The sequence below is a fragment of the Ctenopharyngodon idella genome, chromosome 9 (assembly GCF_019924925.1).
Source record: "Ctenopharyngodon idella isolate HZGC_01 chromosome 9, HZGC01, whole genome shotgun sequence".
NCBI lineage: Eukaryota > Metazoa > Chordata > Actinopteri > Cypriniformes > Xenocyprididae > Ctenopharyngodon > Ctenopharyngodon idella.
This window is the reverse complement of record NC_067228.1, coordinates 34,071,134-34,089,954: the sequence shown is the minus strand read 5'-3', so window position 1 is coordinate 34,089,954 and position 18,821 is coordinate 34,071,134. Positions and strand designations below refer to the sequence as shown.

At 37.6% G+C, this 18,821-nt stretch overlaps 1 protein-coding gene across 1 annotated transcript in view; it reads right to left on the bottom strand.

The window, feature by feature from the left end:
- si:dkeyp-118h9.7 (sacsin) overlaps positions 1 to 18,485 on the bottom strand; it is a 29,725-nt gene extending 11,240 nt beyond the window's left edge. The window contains exons 1-7 of the mRNA XM_051906665.1: positions 18,232 to 18,485; positions 16,807 to 16,860; positions 16,413 to 16,500; positions 16,193 to 16,304; positions 12,959 to 13,105; positions 201 to 1,623; positions 16 to 104 (exon numbers count right to left, since the gene is read on the bottom strand). Coding sequence (XP_051762625.1) covers positions 16 to 104; positions 201 to 1,623; positions 12,959 to 13,105; positions 16,193 to 16,304; positions 16,413 to 16,500; positions 16,807 to 16,841 — 1,894 coding nt within the window. The 5' untranslated portion in view covers positions 16,842 to 16,860; positions 18,232 to 18,485. The remainder of the gene's footprint in view (positions 1 to 15; positions 105 to 200; positions 1,624 to 12,958; positions 13,106 to 16,192; positions 16,305 to 16,412; positions 16,501 to 16,806; positions 16,861 to 18,231) is intronic.
- Between the last annotated feature and the right edge of the window lie 336 nt (positions 18,486 to 18,821).

The window sequence follows — 18,821 nt, the reverse complement described above, 5'->3', positions numbered from 1 at the left end:
AAACAGTTTTCTTACTCTTTTTTGCTATTTTCCTTAGCTGCATAGTGCAAACAGGGCTCAGGTCATTGGGTATAAATCTATCTTTACAAAATGGCAGCAATGTTCTAAACAAAGAAAAAAAAAGATTATTAGTACTTTGAAAACACAATATAAATACAATAAAGAATTCAAGTAGGTAGGAGAACTATATCACACCTTACCTTGGAAACTTCTCATTGTCAATCAAAACAGTGTTCTGCGCTCCATTGCTAAATGAAGTGAAGATTCCATCGCTGAGAGGCAGAAGCTTAAGGCCTTGTAGTTCTTCGTACTTCTCATCACTGAGAGCAAATTCAAGAAGAGAGTATTTGTCATCTTTACTGAGATTTTCAGCCTTACTTCTGTGAAGGACATCTCTAACATAAGATGGAGTCACCCATGTCAAGGTATCACTTTCAGGGAAGATTTCTTGAACATCTTTCAAAACATGTTCTGGGAGTGTGACCAGGTTCTCTCCTTCAGCAATCAGTAATCTTGACACTGCAGACATTGTGTCACTACATATATTGCTGACTGGAAAAACTGCATCTGAGGGAGACACCCAGATTTTCTCATCATTGGCAAGGTGAAAGATCTTGTATTCAATTAGACCATTCAGAGTGTCTGTTGCAACTTCATGCCATCTTTCTTTATGTACAGTCTTGGATAGGTCAGGCCAAAGATTGTACACAGTGGCAGCAGGCAGGGTTGAGTTTTGGGATAACTGAATGGCATCCAGGATCATCAAAAGATATACATGAGGAAGAATATCTTTTATAAGTAGCTCATTCCACTTTGCAGACTCATCATTCTTCTGATCCTCCTCTTGCCACTTAATGAACCTCCGATTATCTGTCAGGCCAAAGCAAGCATTGATGTGAATGGGAAGCCCAGTTTTGTTTGATTCATTATTTGGAAGTGGCAGAAAGCAACTTAGTCGCCCATTGCAAAGTGATCTGTCTTCATCTATTTGAAAAGCTGCATCAACTTGAGGGTAGAAGCTCAGCTTACTGGCTAGAGAGTCAATCTCTGGTTTATATCCGTGTTTCAGAAGGCAAGTTGTCACAAGCCACTGGGACTTTGTTTCTTCCATTTGATGGGAAATATGTGATGCCGTTTTGAAACAAATTTTTCTGTCAAAAGATTCCTGCTTGACATGAGAATGGTCAAAGTGATTTGAAACTGAAACTTTTAGCCTATTGTTGCAGAAGCCATTGGTGTCAATATGCAGCAAAGTAATGGATGACACATTTCTCAGGAAAAGAAGACTGATGTCTGCATCAGTAATGAAACTGTCTAAGAGCTGTGTCACTTTTGTGGTGTCATACAAGTTGTCTGAGATCTCAGAAGCCTCATTACGCAGAGGGAAACGGAAAAGCGTTCCTTTGAAGTATTGCTCCTCACTGATGACCTTCTCCCAGGAACAACTGCTGACTTGACTGACAACATTTTGAAAGGGCTGAAACTGATCTCTCAAGTTCAAAAGGCTCTCTCTGTCCTCTTCGTCATCTAAAGACCATCGATAGCCTTCTTCATCATCTCCAAACATCATCTTTTGAGGGTCAAAAATGGCTAGGTGCTCAGAACTGAATACACATGGCAAGTCTGTAAAAAAAAAAAAATAATTATTTTAAATATTGTTGGGCCAAATCCTCAAGTCAGAATCTGACACCTCAAGTACCCTAAAGGGGCAGTTATTTCTAACAACGGATGTTGCAGCTAATCAGGTCAATGCAGTCCTTATTAAACACATTAGTAAACAATCACTGAGTGCTGAATATATATTTTAAATAGGGATTCACCAATACTAAAATGTTGTCCAATACAATATGTCTATGTGAAATGTACTAAAATTCTCCACTAGTTTGTATAAATAGATCAAAGATAAAACTGTAAAATATAAAATAGCATTGAGTTCCTTCGAAAGGGAATGATTTAAGTCCTGGTGTTGAAGCTATGGGAACACTTTGTGTGCTGCTGTCTGAAGCACGTGTGCAATCGCATCAATTTCATTGGCTGCCGTGAGATCAGGTGACATAACATAGCATGTCAAAAAAACTATAAAATGGTGCCTGCATTTTATGTCATCAGCTTCTTTGTCTTAAGGAAGTTGCTTGTCTTATTGTGAAAAACAGATTGTATGTCATATTTTTTGTCTATTTCATGTCAAATTAGAAATAGTGAACATGGCAAATAGACAATTTAGGAGTTGTAGGTCATCGTACCCTCATTTTTGTTTAAACAGGGATGACACATGAATTGTGTGTGATCTGATTGGGAGTGGAACATGCTCTGTCCTCTCTTGAGGGAGCTGGCTGCCTATGTGCGCTTCTTGAGGAAGCTCTGCTCTCACCTGGCTCACTTCTCTAGAGATGGAAGTCAGGCATCTGCACCCAGTGGTTCGGGTGCCACATCTGCTGAGGTGGCATGCCATTTTACATCGTGGGGGTCACAGGTTGAGTTGCGGAGGTAAAATTTGAGACAGGTCTTCCCCTTTTCTCTCACTACAATATGTCCCCTGATTCAGATGTCCCCATTTTAAATCCAGAAGCCCAGCCCCCACCCAAAGACTCTGGTCGAGTCTTTAACCTTGTGACGTCAAATTATTCGACTGATGTGGAGCCACAAGTGCAAGGGTATGGGACGATGCCAAAAGTGGCAGAGACATTTGCGAGCTATCTCTCCCCTTTATTGGCATCGGTCTGGTTGGCAAGGCTTATGCGAATGCAGGGCAGGCTGGTGGGTCACTCAACACAATGGCTGTTTTGCAGGCCTACCAGTCTGACCTCCTAAAGGAACTGGAAAATGGCAAGCGACTGAGCCCTGAGGCAGATAGAGAACTCTGCAGAGCCACAGTATGCACAAATATATGAAAGCAGATTAGCCTCATTAATAATTCATGCAAAAAACACGATGCACACATGCGTAGCGAATTTTACATGCATGAAACCTAATTTACGTGCACAAAAAACAATTCACGTGCATGAAAAAATATATACATTCACAAAAATGTGCACAAAAGTTTCGAATGTTTGAAACTTACGAGTTTATCCTCACATTCGCGTGCAAATCACCTTGGATTTGTGTGTGTGTATTTCTGAGACACTTCTGGCAGCCACCCAGGTCATTCGTAATCTTTAGCCAATCGGATTGAAGCTTATCAATCGACCAATCATTATCACGTGAGGGCATGTCTACCTGGGTGTTACGTCATCAGCTGTCGCCCAGTTCAAATCATGCAGAGAGGTATGTGCAGTTTGATCGTTCATTTCATGTGTTTAGTGAAGTAAATGAAGTTAGAGATCAGTTGAAGTTATAGTTTATTAACTATTAACAGATATAAGCAACTGCTGTTGTAATCAGATGTCCCATTTTGTCCAAAATGAAGAGGAAATTATTTTTGTTTTGTTGTATTTTAGCTGCGGGTACAGAGCCCCTCAGATAGATTGCAAAACAATCATCTAGGTGGCCAGTGTCCACCCTAGCTCCCACTTAGCACTGGCCTCAGCGAGATTGTTCTTTAAATAGTGAACAGACCAATTTTTATGAGCACTCATTGTTTAGTGATGACGATATATGTACTTGGCATTTGTGCAACAGTATGCGGTGTTAAATTATTACACACTTATTGTTTCTCTGCATTTTTCAGGATTAAACACTGTTGGCTTGACATCTGGATATCAGTCACAAACATCTTAATTCATTTTGTTTCTTTATGCTTTCATACATTATGTATTAATGTCTTAATATATCCAATATTCATTTACTTATGTTCTGTGCTGTATTGTCATCTCAAGGTTTTTAATAACACAGGACAGTGTTGTGAAGCAATAATTGGTAACGCTTTATAAGATTTCATTTGTTAACTTTTTTTAATGTATTAACTAACATTAATTATGAAGGCATAATGATTAGAGATGCAATTAACATTATGCAACTAAGATTGTAAACTCTTTTCAATTATTTTACCATCACCTCTTGTACTGGGTGCTGACTGCTTTAAATATCAGACCAAAATCTGATATATCCTGACAGAGAGATGACTGGATTGAACACATTTATACACTAACTTTTCACCTGATGTATTGCACTTATATTTATCATTTGGCCATAAACACACATTTTGTTGCAGATATGGATATTTGAAATCAATAATGAGGCAAGAAAATGCTTATTTCAGGTTTCCCCTTTAAAAATCATCATTTTCAGGTCTCAATGTAATTGTAATGTTATATAATTGCAAAAAACATACGTCAAATGAACAAATGAAACAGTAAACTTTGACAAAATGTGATTTGTAATGTTATTATAAGAATTTATATAGTTTAAAAGGGATTTTAAATGACTAAACCTTGAAACCTTGAACTATACTAGTGGCCTTCTACTGCCATCTGGTGGCACCAAATGACAGTTTCAGGCAATTTACTAAGAAAAATATGTTTTTTAAAGGTTTTTTTGACAGTTATAGTGCCACCTATTGCCCAATCTCCACCATTTTTTTGGGGTGTCCTCAGAGCGTGTCCATATACAGGTGCTGGTCATATAATTAGAATATCATCAAAAAGTTGATTTATTTCACTAATTCCATTCAAAAAGTGAAACTTGTATATTATATTCATTCATTACACACAGACTGATACATTTCAAATGTTTATTTCTTTTAATTTTGATGATTATAACTGACAACTAAGGAAAATCCCAAATTCAGTATCTCAGAAAATTAGAATATTACTTAAGACCAATACAAAGAAAGGATTTTTAGAAATCTTGGCCAACTGAAAAGTATGAACATGAAAAGTATGAGCATGTACAGCACTCAATACTTAGTTGGGGCTCCTTTTGCCTGAATTACTGCAGCAATGCGGCGTGGCATGGAGTCGATCAGTCTGTGGCACTGCTCAGGTGTCATAAGAGCCCAGGTTGCTCTGATAGTGGCCTTCAGCTCTTCTGCATTGTTGGGTCTGGCATATCGCATCTTCCTCTTCACAATACCCCATAGATTTTCTATGGGGTTAAGGTCAGGCGAGTTTGCTGGCCAATTAAGAACAGGGATACTATGGTCCTTAAACCAGGTACTGGTAGCTTTGGCACTGTGTGCAGGTGCCAAGTCCTGTTGGAAAATGAAATCTGCATCTCCATAAAATTGGTCAGCAGCAGGAAGCATGAAGTGCTCTAAAACTTCCTGGTATACGGCTGCGTTGACCTTGGACCTCAGAAAACACAGTGGACCAACACCAGCAGATGACATGGCACCCCAAACCATCACTGACTGTTGAAACTTTACACTGGACCTCAAGCAACGTGGATTGTGTGCCTCTCCTCTCTTCCTCCAGACTCTGGAACCCTGATTTCCAAAGGAAATGCAAAATTTACTTTCATCAGAGAACATAACTTTGGACCACTCAGCAGCAGTCCAGTCCTTTTTGTCTTTAGCCCAGGCGAGACGCTTCTGACGCTGTCTGTTGTTCAAGAGTGGCTTGACACAAGGAATGCGACAGCTGAAACCCATGTCTTGCATACGCCTGTGCGTAGTGGTTCTTGAAGCACTGACTCCAGCTGCAGTCCACTCTTTGTGAATCTCCCCCACATTTTTGAATGGGTTTTGTTTCACAATCCTCTCCAGGGTGCGGTTATCCCTATTGCTTGTACACTTTCTCTATTAATGTGCTTGGACACAGAGCTCTGTGAACAGCCAGCCTCTTTTGCAATGACCTTTTGTGTCTTGCCCTCCTTGTGCAAGGTGTCAATGGTCGTCTTTTGGACAACTGTCAAGTCAGCAGTCTTCCCCATGATTGTGTAGCCTACAGAACTAGACTGAGAGACCATTTAAAGGCCTTTGCAGGTGTTTTGAGTTAATTAGCTGATTAGAGTGTGGCACCAGGTGTCTTCAATATTGAACCTTTTCACAATATTCTAATTTTCTGAGATACTGAATTTGGGATTTTCCTTAGTTGTCAGTTATAATCATCAAAATTAAAAGAAATAAACATTTGAAATATATCAGTCTGTGTGTAATGAATGAATATAATATACAAGTTTCACTTTTTGAATGGATTTAGTGAAATAAATCAACTTTTTGATGATATTCTAATTATATGACCAGCACCTGTATATGTGTGTCAAATTTGGTGAAAATATCTCATTTTGTTTTGAAGTTATACACACTTACATATATGAGAGCATAAAAAATGAGAGACATTGATTGGATTTTTTTGCCACTTCCTATCAAAATTTTGACATTTAGGCTTTTACATTTAGTAAACCAACTTAGGTTCCGTGTTTCCTATGCTGGTTTCGTCTCGCTCACCTATTTTCGTAAAGTTCTGAGTTTTCGTTTAGGCTTTATAGGATTTTGGGTATATTTAGCCACGCCCACTTTCTAAATGAGCCTGTTATAGCGAAAGTTCTTTTTTTTGATAATTATTGATCTAGAGAGTCCAGAGAATTGTCCTGCACTGGTTTCATTCCAATCGGGCCAAAAACCTAGGACTAGTTCGCAAAAGTAGGTTTTTCACATATTCACAAATAATTAATGAACCATTTGATTGACAACATTGGTTCTTGAGGCAAAGTTATTCAGAATGTGGAGATCTATCCAATGATATGCATATTATGTGGATCTGTTAAACACCACTCGATTACTGAGGCGTAAAAAGTCGTTAGCACCAACTAGTGGCCGATTTATTTCAAAATTCTTACAGACCTCTAGGCCCATGAGTCGAACATGCCCACCGAGTTTCATTCCAATCGGCCTCCATTAACCTTGTCTAATAGGTGCTTAAACTTTATTGGCCGATGGCGGCCATGTTTTTTGAGATACGCCAATGTCCTCATAGACTATCATGCCCCCTTAGACCAAGACACTGCATGCCAAATTTCAAGTCGATCGGACTAACGGTTGCATAGTTACAGCTGTTTTCATGTTTTTTTTTTCAAGTTATAGCGCTACCTAATGTCCAATTGACAAGATTTTTTTATCGTGACCAAAGATTGAGCTCCTACACATGTGTACCAAGTTTGGTGCAAATATCTCAATTCGTTCTTGAGTTATAGCCATTTTAGTAAAAGTAGCTCTGCCCGTTTCGAACGTTTTGGCACCCCTTAGCGACCGTAAATCGAAATTTCAACTTTTTTTTGATAACTTTTGATATTCAGACTCCAGAGAACATTTCTTCACTGGTTTGGTTCTGATCGGGCGAAAAACCTAGGACTAGTTCACAGAAGTAGGTTTTGGACAAAATTCAAAATGGCGTAAAAATTTTCCAGGCAGAAATTAAATCGGTTTTGTCCGTCTTGAGCCATGGATTCCAATGATCCGTGATATAAAACACTTGACTCTAGGACAAACGGTCTAGGAGTTATTCACGATTTTGCGTTTTTGATCGCTGTAGCGCCACCTATTGGCCGATTTGGACGAGTCCAGGTATCTGAGTAGCGAGCAAGACTACTATCATCTGACAAAGTTTCAAGTCTCTCGGCCTTACAGTTTGGGGTGCCCGATCAGTTTTAAGGCATAAGAAAAATAATAAAAATCCTTACAATTACAATAGGGTTTCAGCACTACATGCTTGAACCCCTAATAATAAGACACAATATGACTGTCACCAATCAAGTCTCAACAAAATTCATCTTTGCAATAGAGAAAACAGAAGCTGCATCTGAAGTGGCATTTAGATGCATTTACACAGACAGTTTAATACAGCTCTGAGGTGACAAATGAATAACCTGCAGTTACAAATGCATAAATAATGTTTTGATGTTTTTAACATAAAACGTTGAATGCTGATATTTGAAATGTTTTAAAACATGAAAAGATATAAAACCGCCACTAGGTGGCAGCAAGTCACCGTTAATGAGTGAGTCATTGAGATTCAACCGATTCATTCAAACGGCTGATTCATTCAGGAACGAAGCATTTGACTATCATAATCTATCGTAGTCATCGAACTGATTTGTTCAAAAAGCTGATTTGTTCAGTAAGGAAACACCGCTGCGTGTTGCTCAGAGACACAATTACAGTGCTGTGGCTTTGTTTTGAACTATTTTCGTTAGCGAAATAGAGCAAAAACAGGCAATATGGTGTCACTTAATATTAAATTAAAGGGATAGTTCAACAAAAAATTAAAATTCTGTCATCATCAACTCACCCTCAAGTTGTTCCAAACCTGTATACATTTCTTTGTTCTGCTGAACACAAAGGAAGATATTTTGAAAAATGTGGGAAACTGAACAATTCTGGGGCACCATTGACTTCCATAGTATTTTTTTTTTCCTACTATGGAAGTCAATGGTGCCCCAAAGGTTACAAACTTTCTTCAAAATACCTTCCTTTGTGTTCAGCAGAACAAAGAAAATTCATACAGTTTTGGAACAACTTGAGGGTGAATAAATGATGACAGAATTTCCATTTTTGGGTGAACTATCCCTTTAATAGTTTATTAAACTTGTATAAATCAATGTCACATTTGTTATCATGCTGATATCTGGAGAAAAACTGCACTCTTCGTGTGATATTTATTAACTATATTAAGTTAATATAAATATAGACTAAATCTTGCAGTGAAAGCGTGCATTCTAAATGTACAATCGCTAGTCTAATCTACAAGACTACATCATGTAATGTATGCGTGCATTCTCTGGGTGTGTGAGGGATATACTCAATGTCAGACCGCACATTGTTAAAACAACAATTACGATTATCACAGACGATATTTATCGCACACCCCTAGCTGTGATTGCTCTTTCCTATCCTCAATAAATAAATAAATTATATTTTCATTATCAACTATACAACATCTCTCATCAGTCAAACCACTGTTATGCGTTCTATGGAGTTTATCTAAAATCCTAATGTTGTATGATATGCACATGAATTCTTTATGAAGTAAACATAAGAATCCATCAAAACTTAAAATTATGTTCACACTCGGACTAAAATTGTTAAACTATAGCTTCAACTGATCTCTAACTTCGTTTACTTCACTAAACACATGAAATGAACGATCAAACTGCACATACCTCTCTGCATGATTTGAACTGGGCGACAGCTGATGACGTAACACCCAGGTAGGCACGCCGTCACGTGATAAAGATTGGTCGATTGATAAGCTTCAATCCAATTGGCTAAAGAGTACGAATGACCCAGGTGGCTGCCAGAGGTGTCTCAGGATACACACACACAAATCCAAGGTGATTCACACGCAAATGTGAGGATAAAAATTAGTAAGTTTCAAACTTTTGAAACTTTTGTGCACATTTGTATATCTATGAATTGTGTTTTACATTTGTGAAATGTATTTTATGAATATCTCATTTTATTTTGTGCACATGAATTGCTTTTTGTGAATGTATATATTTTTTTCGCGCACGTGAATTGTTTTTTGTGCACGTGAATTAGGTTTCATGCATGTGAAATTGGCCACGCATGTGTGCATTGTGTTTTTTTGCGTGAATTATGAGACTAATCTGCTTCCATACAAATATATATGCCTTGTATAAATATTTTTATTATAATTATACAATTTTTGTAAATAATATTCTGTAAAAATCATTTTTTATTTTCCAGAGGAATGTTGTCTACAGAGTTATGTCAGGACAATCATCCACAATCTCAAATAAGAGGACTTTATATAAAATAGCTGATTAGAGAACATGGAAGTTGAAAGAAAATATTCAGCAGTTGAAAATTGCTAAAGGGTGCGCTATGGAGCTGTGCAGGAGGTAGACGTGTTTGCAATATCCTCTACATCCAATGTCGATAATTGCATTTTAATTGTTTCTAAACTCATTTTAAATGGGTTAAAAGATTGGTCAGACATCTATAGCATTACATTTGAACTTTAAGTTGCCGTCGAAAAAATCGCTATATCAGCAGGCTAATGCTACTGACGGCATGCGATGGCTGATCAAACTGTGGGCCTCGGTTTCGATGAAAAAGGTATGCCGTGAAGAAGATTTTGGAAAAGATTCTCAGCGTTCTTAATGAAAGATTTGATAAATTAGAAGCGACCCTTTAAGATGTACAAACGTCGCAATGAGAGCTACAGTATGTGAGGAAGTCGAGGCAGTCGAGAGGCAGGCCATGGATCATGAAACTCGGATCTCTTCTCTGGATTCCTTACACAAAGTGAACAAGATGCTTAAGTTCAAGCTCAACAACCTTGAGGGTCGCAACAACATTAGGATTGTTGGTATCCCGGAAGGAGCTGAGAAAGGTAGATAGTCTGAGTTTGGGGCAGTCTTGATCAAGCAACTGTTCGTGGACTTCTCTGATCCTCCAGTCATTGATCGTGCACATCAGGTTCCGCAGCCAAAACCCCAAGAAGGAGCCAAAGCTCTCGCAATAATTGCACAAATTTTGCACAAAGAGTGCATTCTACGTCTCCGGCAGGGATACCAGCAAGAATACCAGGGTGCAAGGTACTAATTTTTCACAATTACATTGCTGAGGTAATGGAGCAACATTGGATCTTTAGCAATGTGATGCAATCTTTAAGGGAGCTTAAAGTGGGTCATGTTCTTCACTTTCCCGCTAAGCTTTGCATCACCCACAATGGAAATACCAAGGTGTTCTCATCTCCAATGTATGTGAACAAAGAACTAAGACAACTCGTTGGGACAAATCAAGAATAGATTTTGATACATAAGGTTATGGAGACTTGCATTTGAGACATGGGTGGAGGGAAAAAAAAGTATATGGTTTGTTAAACATGCTATGCTGGTTCTAAGAGTTAAATGAAAGAGAATGATCAAACAAATATAGGATTTTTTTTTTTTTTCTTGGAATGTTAGAAGGCTTGGCCACCTGCTTAATAGAGGCAAAGTGTTTACTAGGGATATAATAGTATTATCAATTTTGTGGTACCGCAATAGCAAAACTTTCTCAATATCATCGTGATCACATGACTGTATGAAACGATAGGTCTTCCGGGCAAAAAGTGTAGTTTTTTCAGCCCAGTGGAGCAGAGCAGAGGGAAGTGGGAACTAGGGTTGGGAACCGAGAACCGGTTCTTATCCAGAACGAAGTGTGAGAGGTGGGCAAAGTGCGAGGAGCGTATCCTTTAAGACGTCTCACTTCATGAATATTATAGCAAAGAATGCACTGAAAAGCCCTTGCGCTACTCCTATATGTCAGATATCAATGCAGATAGAGAGAGAGATAGAGAGAGAGATGCACAAAGCTGCATGATTAAAAGGTCGCATTCTCTATTTCATTACCCACATGATCTAATTCCTAAATGACAATAATTCACCCGTGTATATTAAACCTTTGACAAAAATAAAATCATGATATTTAAATCTGTGTTCGTGCTGCTGCTGATCTAGAGAGAGCAGTTATCATGTTAGATAAAAACAGCTTCAAAAACAATTTTTTCAAACACACAGTATCATTATTTCTGTTACAAATATTACAATTATCACAGAAGTATACAAAAGTTTATTGTTCAGAAATAAACGCTGATGTCTACGTTACTGATTAAATAGAATAAATCACCTTTTGAAAGTGACTGGGTGCTTCAAACAATGACTGCATTGTTACGCCACTAGGTGGCAACAAATTACTGTTAAAAATGTATCTATCATTGAATCATTCTTTCAGATACAAATGAAGTCTTTATGAATCCAACTTACAAAAATTTCACCTGTCTGGATCTTACATGTGTGTTCAAGCATCTTATTTGTGGTAAATTTGTGGTAACACTTTACAGTAAGGTTCATTTGTTAACATTATTTAAAGGGTTAGTTCACCCAAAAATGAAAATTATGTCATTAATTACTCACCCTCATGTCGTTCCACACCCGTAAGACCTTCGTTCATCTTCAGAACACAAATTAAGATAATTTTGATAAAATCCAATGGCTCAGTGAGGCCTGCATTGCCAGCAAGATAATTAAACACTTTCAAATGCCCAGAAGCCAGAAAGTTACTAAAGACATATTTAAAACAGTTCATGTGACTACAGTGGTTCAACCTTAATGTTATAGAGCTATGAGAATACTTTTTGTGCACCAAAAAACAAAATAACGACTTTATTCAACAATATCTAGTAATGGGTGATTTCAAAACACTGCTTCATGAAACTTTAAAGCTTTATGAATCTTTTGTTTTGAATCAGTGTTTCGGAGTGTGTATCAAACTGTCAAAGTCACGTGAACCATTGAAATTTCAAAACGTTTCGAAATACTTATGACTTAACGAAGCCTCGTTTACTGAAATCACATGACTTTGGAAGTTTGATACATGCTCTAAACCACTGATTCGAAACAAAAGATTCGTAAAGCTTCGAAGCTTCATGAAGCAGTGTTTTGAAATCGCCCATCACTAGATATTGTTGAATAAAGTCGTTATTTTATTTGTTTGTTTTTTGGCGCACAAAAAGTATTCTTGTCGCTTCATAACATTAAGGTTGAACCACTGTAGTCACGTGAACTGTTTTAAATATGTCTTTAGTACCTTTCTGGGCATTTGAAAGTGTTAATTATCTTGCTGTCAATGGAGGCCTCACTGAGCCATCAGATTTTCTCAAAAATATCTTAATTTGTGTTCTGAAGATGAACGAAGGTCTACGGGTGTGGAACGACATGAGGGTAAGTAATTAATGACAAAATTTTCATTTTTGGGTGAACTAACCCCTTAACTTACGTTAATCTATGTTAATCCACTCCTTCTGGTTTACGCAGATCTTTTACTTTGCTTGTTTTTGGATCCGGAGATTCTGTACTATTTCAGAGGATGTGTAGTAGCACCCCCAGCCATATAACAGTGAAAACATGGATTGCCAGAAAAACTTGTCAAAGGCTGGGAAGCGTTGTGTCATAAATTGTGATGTTAACAGTACATAAATTAAGAAGCGATACTGTAGGATTTCTAATCAGCAGGCACTTAGTAGAATACCCAAAAAAGTCATATGAGCCAATATGTTAATGTAGCGTATTTCACCTGTAATGTGATAAACAGAGTTGAAGCCGATCCCAAATCTCCCAACTTTTGTTGGGTCATCCTGCTTGATGCTTCTGCCAACTCTCTGGATTCCCTCCCAGTCTTCCTCTGTGAAGGCTGCATCATTGAAGGCATAGAGAGCAGGTCCTGCCAGATCAAAGATACAAACAGCTGATCAGTATGAGATACAACAGTGGTGCTTTTCAAAAGAGGAAAGCAGATGTCAGTTATTAATGGCAAAGTGTGTCTAATTTATTATTGTGGTTGCTCCCAAAGTAGCTAAAGCTGGGGACATGACTAGCTGAAACAAGACACTCAACAACTCAACACACGTCAAGTCAAGTCAAGTCACCTTTATTTATATAGCGCTTTTTACAATGCAGATTGTGTCAAAGCAGCTTTACAGTGATAACTGGTATATAATTTTTGGCTGCACAGCAGCTCTTAAAGAAAATGGTGTCATTGTCCAGCTTAAGTAAATTCAGTATTGATTCATTCCATTGTAAGGATCAATAGTTATTAATTTAGTTAATTTATCTATATCAGCACTGGAGTAAACAATGATGTCATTATCCAGCTCAGTTCAGTTCGCATACAATGGTGTCAATGCAGACGGATCAAAACATTGTTGGATATCAAATGTCAAGTGTCCCCAACTAAGCAAGCCAAAGGCGACGGCGGCAAGGAACCCAAATTCCAACAGGTGACATCAGGTGGCAAACAGGTGTTAAAATGGAGAAACCAGGCTCAGTCGGGGGGGCAGTTCTCCTCTGGCCAACAGCAAACAGTGCTTGATTATGATTCAGGCAGCTATCATAAGTCCGACTGGGATCGCAACAGTCAAAGTATTTATTCCAGTTCCATCTAGTTGAGGATCGTATTCATCACGCTGGTATGGGATGGATTGTTGAGGATCTGTGCCACTGGCTGTCGTGTCGATGAGGCCTTCACAGGGGATGATCTAGATGACACAATCTCTGCTGACACTTCAGAGCTGCGTTGTCGTCATGTCTATGTGCACGTCCTCGATCTCACCTGGATATGGCCCGGATCCGGCTGACTACGATAAACCTCGGGATAAACAGAGAGACTAATATTACCGTAGATGTCATTCTTCTTCTGATGTAACGAGTACATCTGGTGTAATAGGAAGTGTTCCCGGTTCTGGCTGACCTAATTTTATGCAGCCTAACAATCCTTTAACGGATTTGAAAACATCAATTGATAATGTGTTATGTGTATGCCAGGGTAAAGAGATGCGTTTTTAGTCTAGATTTAAACTGACAGAGCGTGTCTGCTTCCGAACAATGCTAGGAAGATTGTTCCAGAGTTTAGGTGCCAAATAGGAGAAGGATCTACCACCTGCGGCTGATTTTGATATTCTAGGTATTATCAACTGGCCTGAATTCTGAGATCGCACTAGACGTGATGGACTATAATGCGTTAAGAGCTTGCTCAGCAAGATTTTAAAATCTATACAGTGTTTAACAGGGAGCCAATGCAGTGTTGACAGAACCAGGCTAATATGGTCATACTTCCTGGTTCTAGTAAGAACTCTAGCTGCTTCATTTTGTACAAGCTGTAGTTTATTTATCAAGCGTGCAGGGCAACCACTCAGTAGAGCATTACAGTATTTCTAGCCTTGAGGTCATGAACGCATGAACTAACTGTTCCGCATTTGTCATTGGGAACATATGTCGTAGTTTAGATATATTTTTAAGATGGAAGAATGCGGTTTTACAAATGCTAGAAATGTGGCTTTCAAATGAAAGATCGGTATCAAAGAGCACACCCAGGTTCCTAACTGACGACGAAGACTTAACAGAACAGCCATCAAGTGTTAGTATTCTAGGTTATTATGTGCAGAAGTTTTTGGTTCAATAATTAGAATCTCTGTTTTTTCTGAATTTAGTAGTAGGAAATTACTGGTCATCCAATTTTTTATATCAGCTATGCATTCCATTAATTTTGTGAATTGGTAAGTTTCGTCAGGGCGCGAAGAAATATAGAGCTGAGTATCATCAGCATAACAGTGAAAACTAATGCCATGCTTCCTAATGATATCTCCCAAGGGTAGCATGTACAGAGTGAACAGCAACGGTCCTAGTACTGAGCCTTGCGGTACTCCATATTGAACTTGTAATCGATATGACATCTCTTTGTTTACCACTACAAACTGATAACGGTCAGATAAGCATGATTTGAACCATGCCAATGCAATTCCACATAAAGACTGTTTCCCTTTCAGTTGGTCGTGTCAGTAGGCCTATAATTGTTAAATACAAAGTTCTGGCATGAAACTCTAATGGGCAGGCTAATAGGTCCTTTAACTCACCTGCTTGTAATCACATCATTATCTATAGGACACAGATGATTGGTTCCTGTTGTATTAGTAGCCAATGAGCTTGCTGTGCGCAATCTTCAAATACATGAGTAGTATTTGCCTAGCAGTGCAGCGCACTTCAGAAACCCTCCACCTTCCCCAGCTCCACCTGTATAGATCTGCTAAGGGTAATTCATGTACGCTATATTGTACAGCAGCAGCATGTCTTACTTGTTCACAGCAGCGTGTCGTGTATGTATTGGCAGTAGCAAGTCCCGTACTTGCTCTGCAGCAGCAATAATCAACAGCAGCAGCAGCAGCAGCAATAAAAGCATGTTTTTAACAGATCCATGTGTTTTAACAGTCATGTTAAGTCTGTATTTCGTTCCTGTTTTTTCCATCTCAGGAACATTGCTAAGATTAGATCTATGGTTTCGAAAAAAGAAATGGAGATACTTGTTCATGTTTTTATTTCTTCACAGTTGGACTATTGTAATGCTTTGTACACGTGTTTGAACAAATCTTCTATGGATCGATTACAAATTGTACAAAATGCAGCTGCTGGGCTTTTGACTTGGTCCAGCAGGAGCGAGGTTTTATTACATCCCTCGCTCATAGCAGACTGAAGGTTAGAGGGAAGTGATTAAGAATATTTAACCCAAGCCTTCAAACTGATGTCATCAGAGAAGGAACACCATTCCAGAGAGGAAGCAAGTTTTCAGATTTTGATTAAAGATTAACACAACAAACAGATTTTCTTTTTGTATATTAACTTGCATGGATTAATTATTCACCACAAGACTAGTAATGTGCACTAACAAAGTAAATTGAGTCAATTTTGATTTCATGATGACTTAAAGTCTAGTGTGTCCACGTCTTAAATCTGCTCCCAGTGTTTACAACACAAATACCTTGATACTTTTCAAGCTCTTCAGTCCACAGGCTCTGAGTCCCATAATGCCTCTCATCATGAATAAACACCACACGTGAAGCTCCTGCATCATCTGCATTCTGGATCAGCTCCTGATACGTTACAGCATAAATATTATCAACAGATGCATACCATTTGACAATGATGCAAAAATATTCATGCAATACATAAAGTATTTACTTATTTATTTATTTGCTTACCTTCAATATTTGTCCCCCATCTGGGTACCTTCTCAAAATTTCTTTCAAGTAATCGATGAACGGTGGAGATGTCGCACCAAATTTATTTCTGCATTGAACAATGTAAAGTTTAACACAAACTGCACAAAACACATACAGAACAAATTCAAGGTTCATTGTGTAATAGACTAAGTACAAAATCAGTTTCATTAATGCTAGAGTTTGTTAGTATGCCTGGGATGCTAAGAATTGTTAGTATGCTTGGGATTATTTGTAAAATATAATATCTTATTGGGTAATTTTTTGGGTAATTGTGCTTTATGTGATAACTCTCAGTGCACTTTACTAACACTCCACTCTACTTATATTAGTTATGGGCTTAAGCATAAAACATGTAGTGAATAAAACCACATACTTCTTTTTCTTCTTTTGCCTAGACGCTGAACTCATTGTTCTTCTTTATATTCTCCTGTGACAAAAAAACAAACAAAACAAAACAGTTAAAAAAAAAGAATTTCAATTTCTGCAAATTCTTAAAAAAAAGATTCTTTGGACAGTTATTCCATGATCATTGTAATAAAAATACTGTAAATGTAATCTCTTTCTTCATTCAAATATGTTTGCTTTCTTGGGTCTCCCGTGACCTACAGCTAAAGCACAGTTCTGCTCATAAGATTACATACACCTGGCAGAATCTGCAAAATGTTAATCATTTAAAAAAAAAAAAAAGTAATAAGAGGGAACATAAAAAGCATAAAAATTTGCATTTTGCCCTAAATATTTTTTCCATACAACAAGAGAAAATAACTGAATTCAAATGTTTACATACTGCACACTTGACTCTTAATACTGTGTGCTGTTACCTGGATGATCTATGGTGGATTTGTTTTCATATTTTGTGATAGTTGTTCATGAGTCCCTTGTTGATCCCAGCAGTTAAAACTGCCCGCTGTTCTTCAGAAAAATCCTCCAACTCCTGCACATTCTTTGATTTTCCAGCATTTTCTGACTGTTATTTGCCCATTCCTAACAGTTATTCATCTTTTTACACTGAGGACAACTGAGGGACTCATATCACAACTATTACAAAAGGTGCAAACATTTAATGAAGTTCCAAACGTAGGTTCGGGAGGAGCCTAAACATTCAGTCCTGTCAATCATCATTACCCGCGGACTATATAAGCCGCTTTACTATTAACCGTCAAGACTGAATGGGCAGGCGAACACATGAACTAATGTTCAAGAAGGCAGGCGCTATCATGTGTTTAAATGATTGTAGGCTATATTATGCGATGTGTTTTTAAAAATATACCATATTTTTTAATATTTGAGATTATTAAAACAATTTAGTTGAACTAGTACAAATCTTAACTCCCTAGAACAATAATTAACAAAATAAAATAAAAATTTAAAAATAACGGTCCTTTTCATCTCTGATTTAGGTGCTTATGCTTGCTAAATAATAGCCCTACATATTATTTTTAATGCATGCAGGCTCCTTGAACCACAACAATTGCTGTGTGCCGCTATATTTTGCTATATTGAATATTTTCTTTTTTAAAGATATTTTGTAAAGACATGTTTTCCAGAAGACAAAATGAGAACAATTGTAGACTATAAAACATCTGTTACTAGCCTATGTGAAATAGATTATTCAGTTTATTGTTAAATAGCTAAAGAAAAAAACAAAATGCGAATTTTATTATAGGCTACATAGCCTATATAATTGTACAATACAAATAATTTATGTTATATTGTGGTTATATTACATTAGTATGGTATTATATTAGTAAAATTTCAAAAACTTAGTAGCCTACTTCTACATGCGGTTTTCTCCTACCTTCAGTGGTTTTTATGTGGTCATGGTGCTTCTCCTCTCGAACCCGCAGAGTGAAATCACAAGCGATCAGAAGGAGACTGATGAAATGAGATAAACCCACGGATTCTCTAGGTTTCTGTTCTCTATAAGGAGCCTGTTTAGCGTAAACGAAACTTACACTCCGCCTTCACTCTAAGTTCAATGAATGAGTTGTCAAATAAAAATTGAGTTGTCAGTTTTCACTCAAAATAGCTTTGTTTTTAACTTAATCAGACACTTAAATTACCTGTTGCAAACCAAAAACAAACTTGAAAAGGGTTACGTGCGTCTGCAACAAACTTTGCTCTGAAGAAGTGTCGGTTGTGCTTTTAGGGACATTTGTCTTAAAGGGATAGCTCACCTAAAAATTACAATTCTGTCATCACAATTTACCCACCCCCATGTCGTTCCAAATATGACTTTTTTCTGTCTTTTAACCTATTTTCAGGATTATTGGAAGTCATTTTTACTGGTTCATGTCACTGCAATCTCTACACGTGAACTAAAATGATTTCAGGCTCATTTATTTATTTGATAAGTAATCTTGTATTGTAGTGTGATAATGAGCAGTG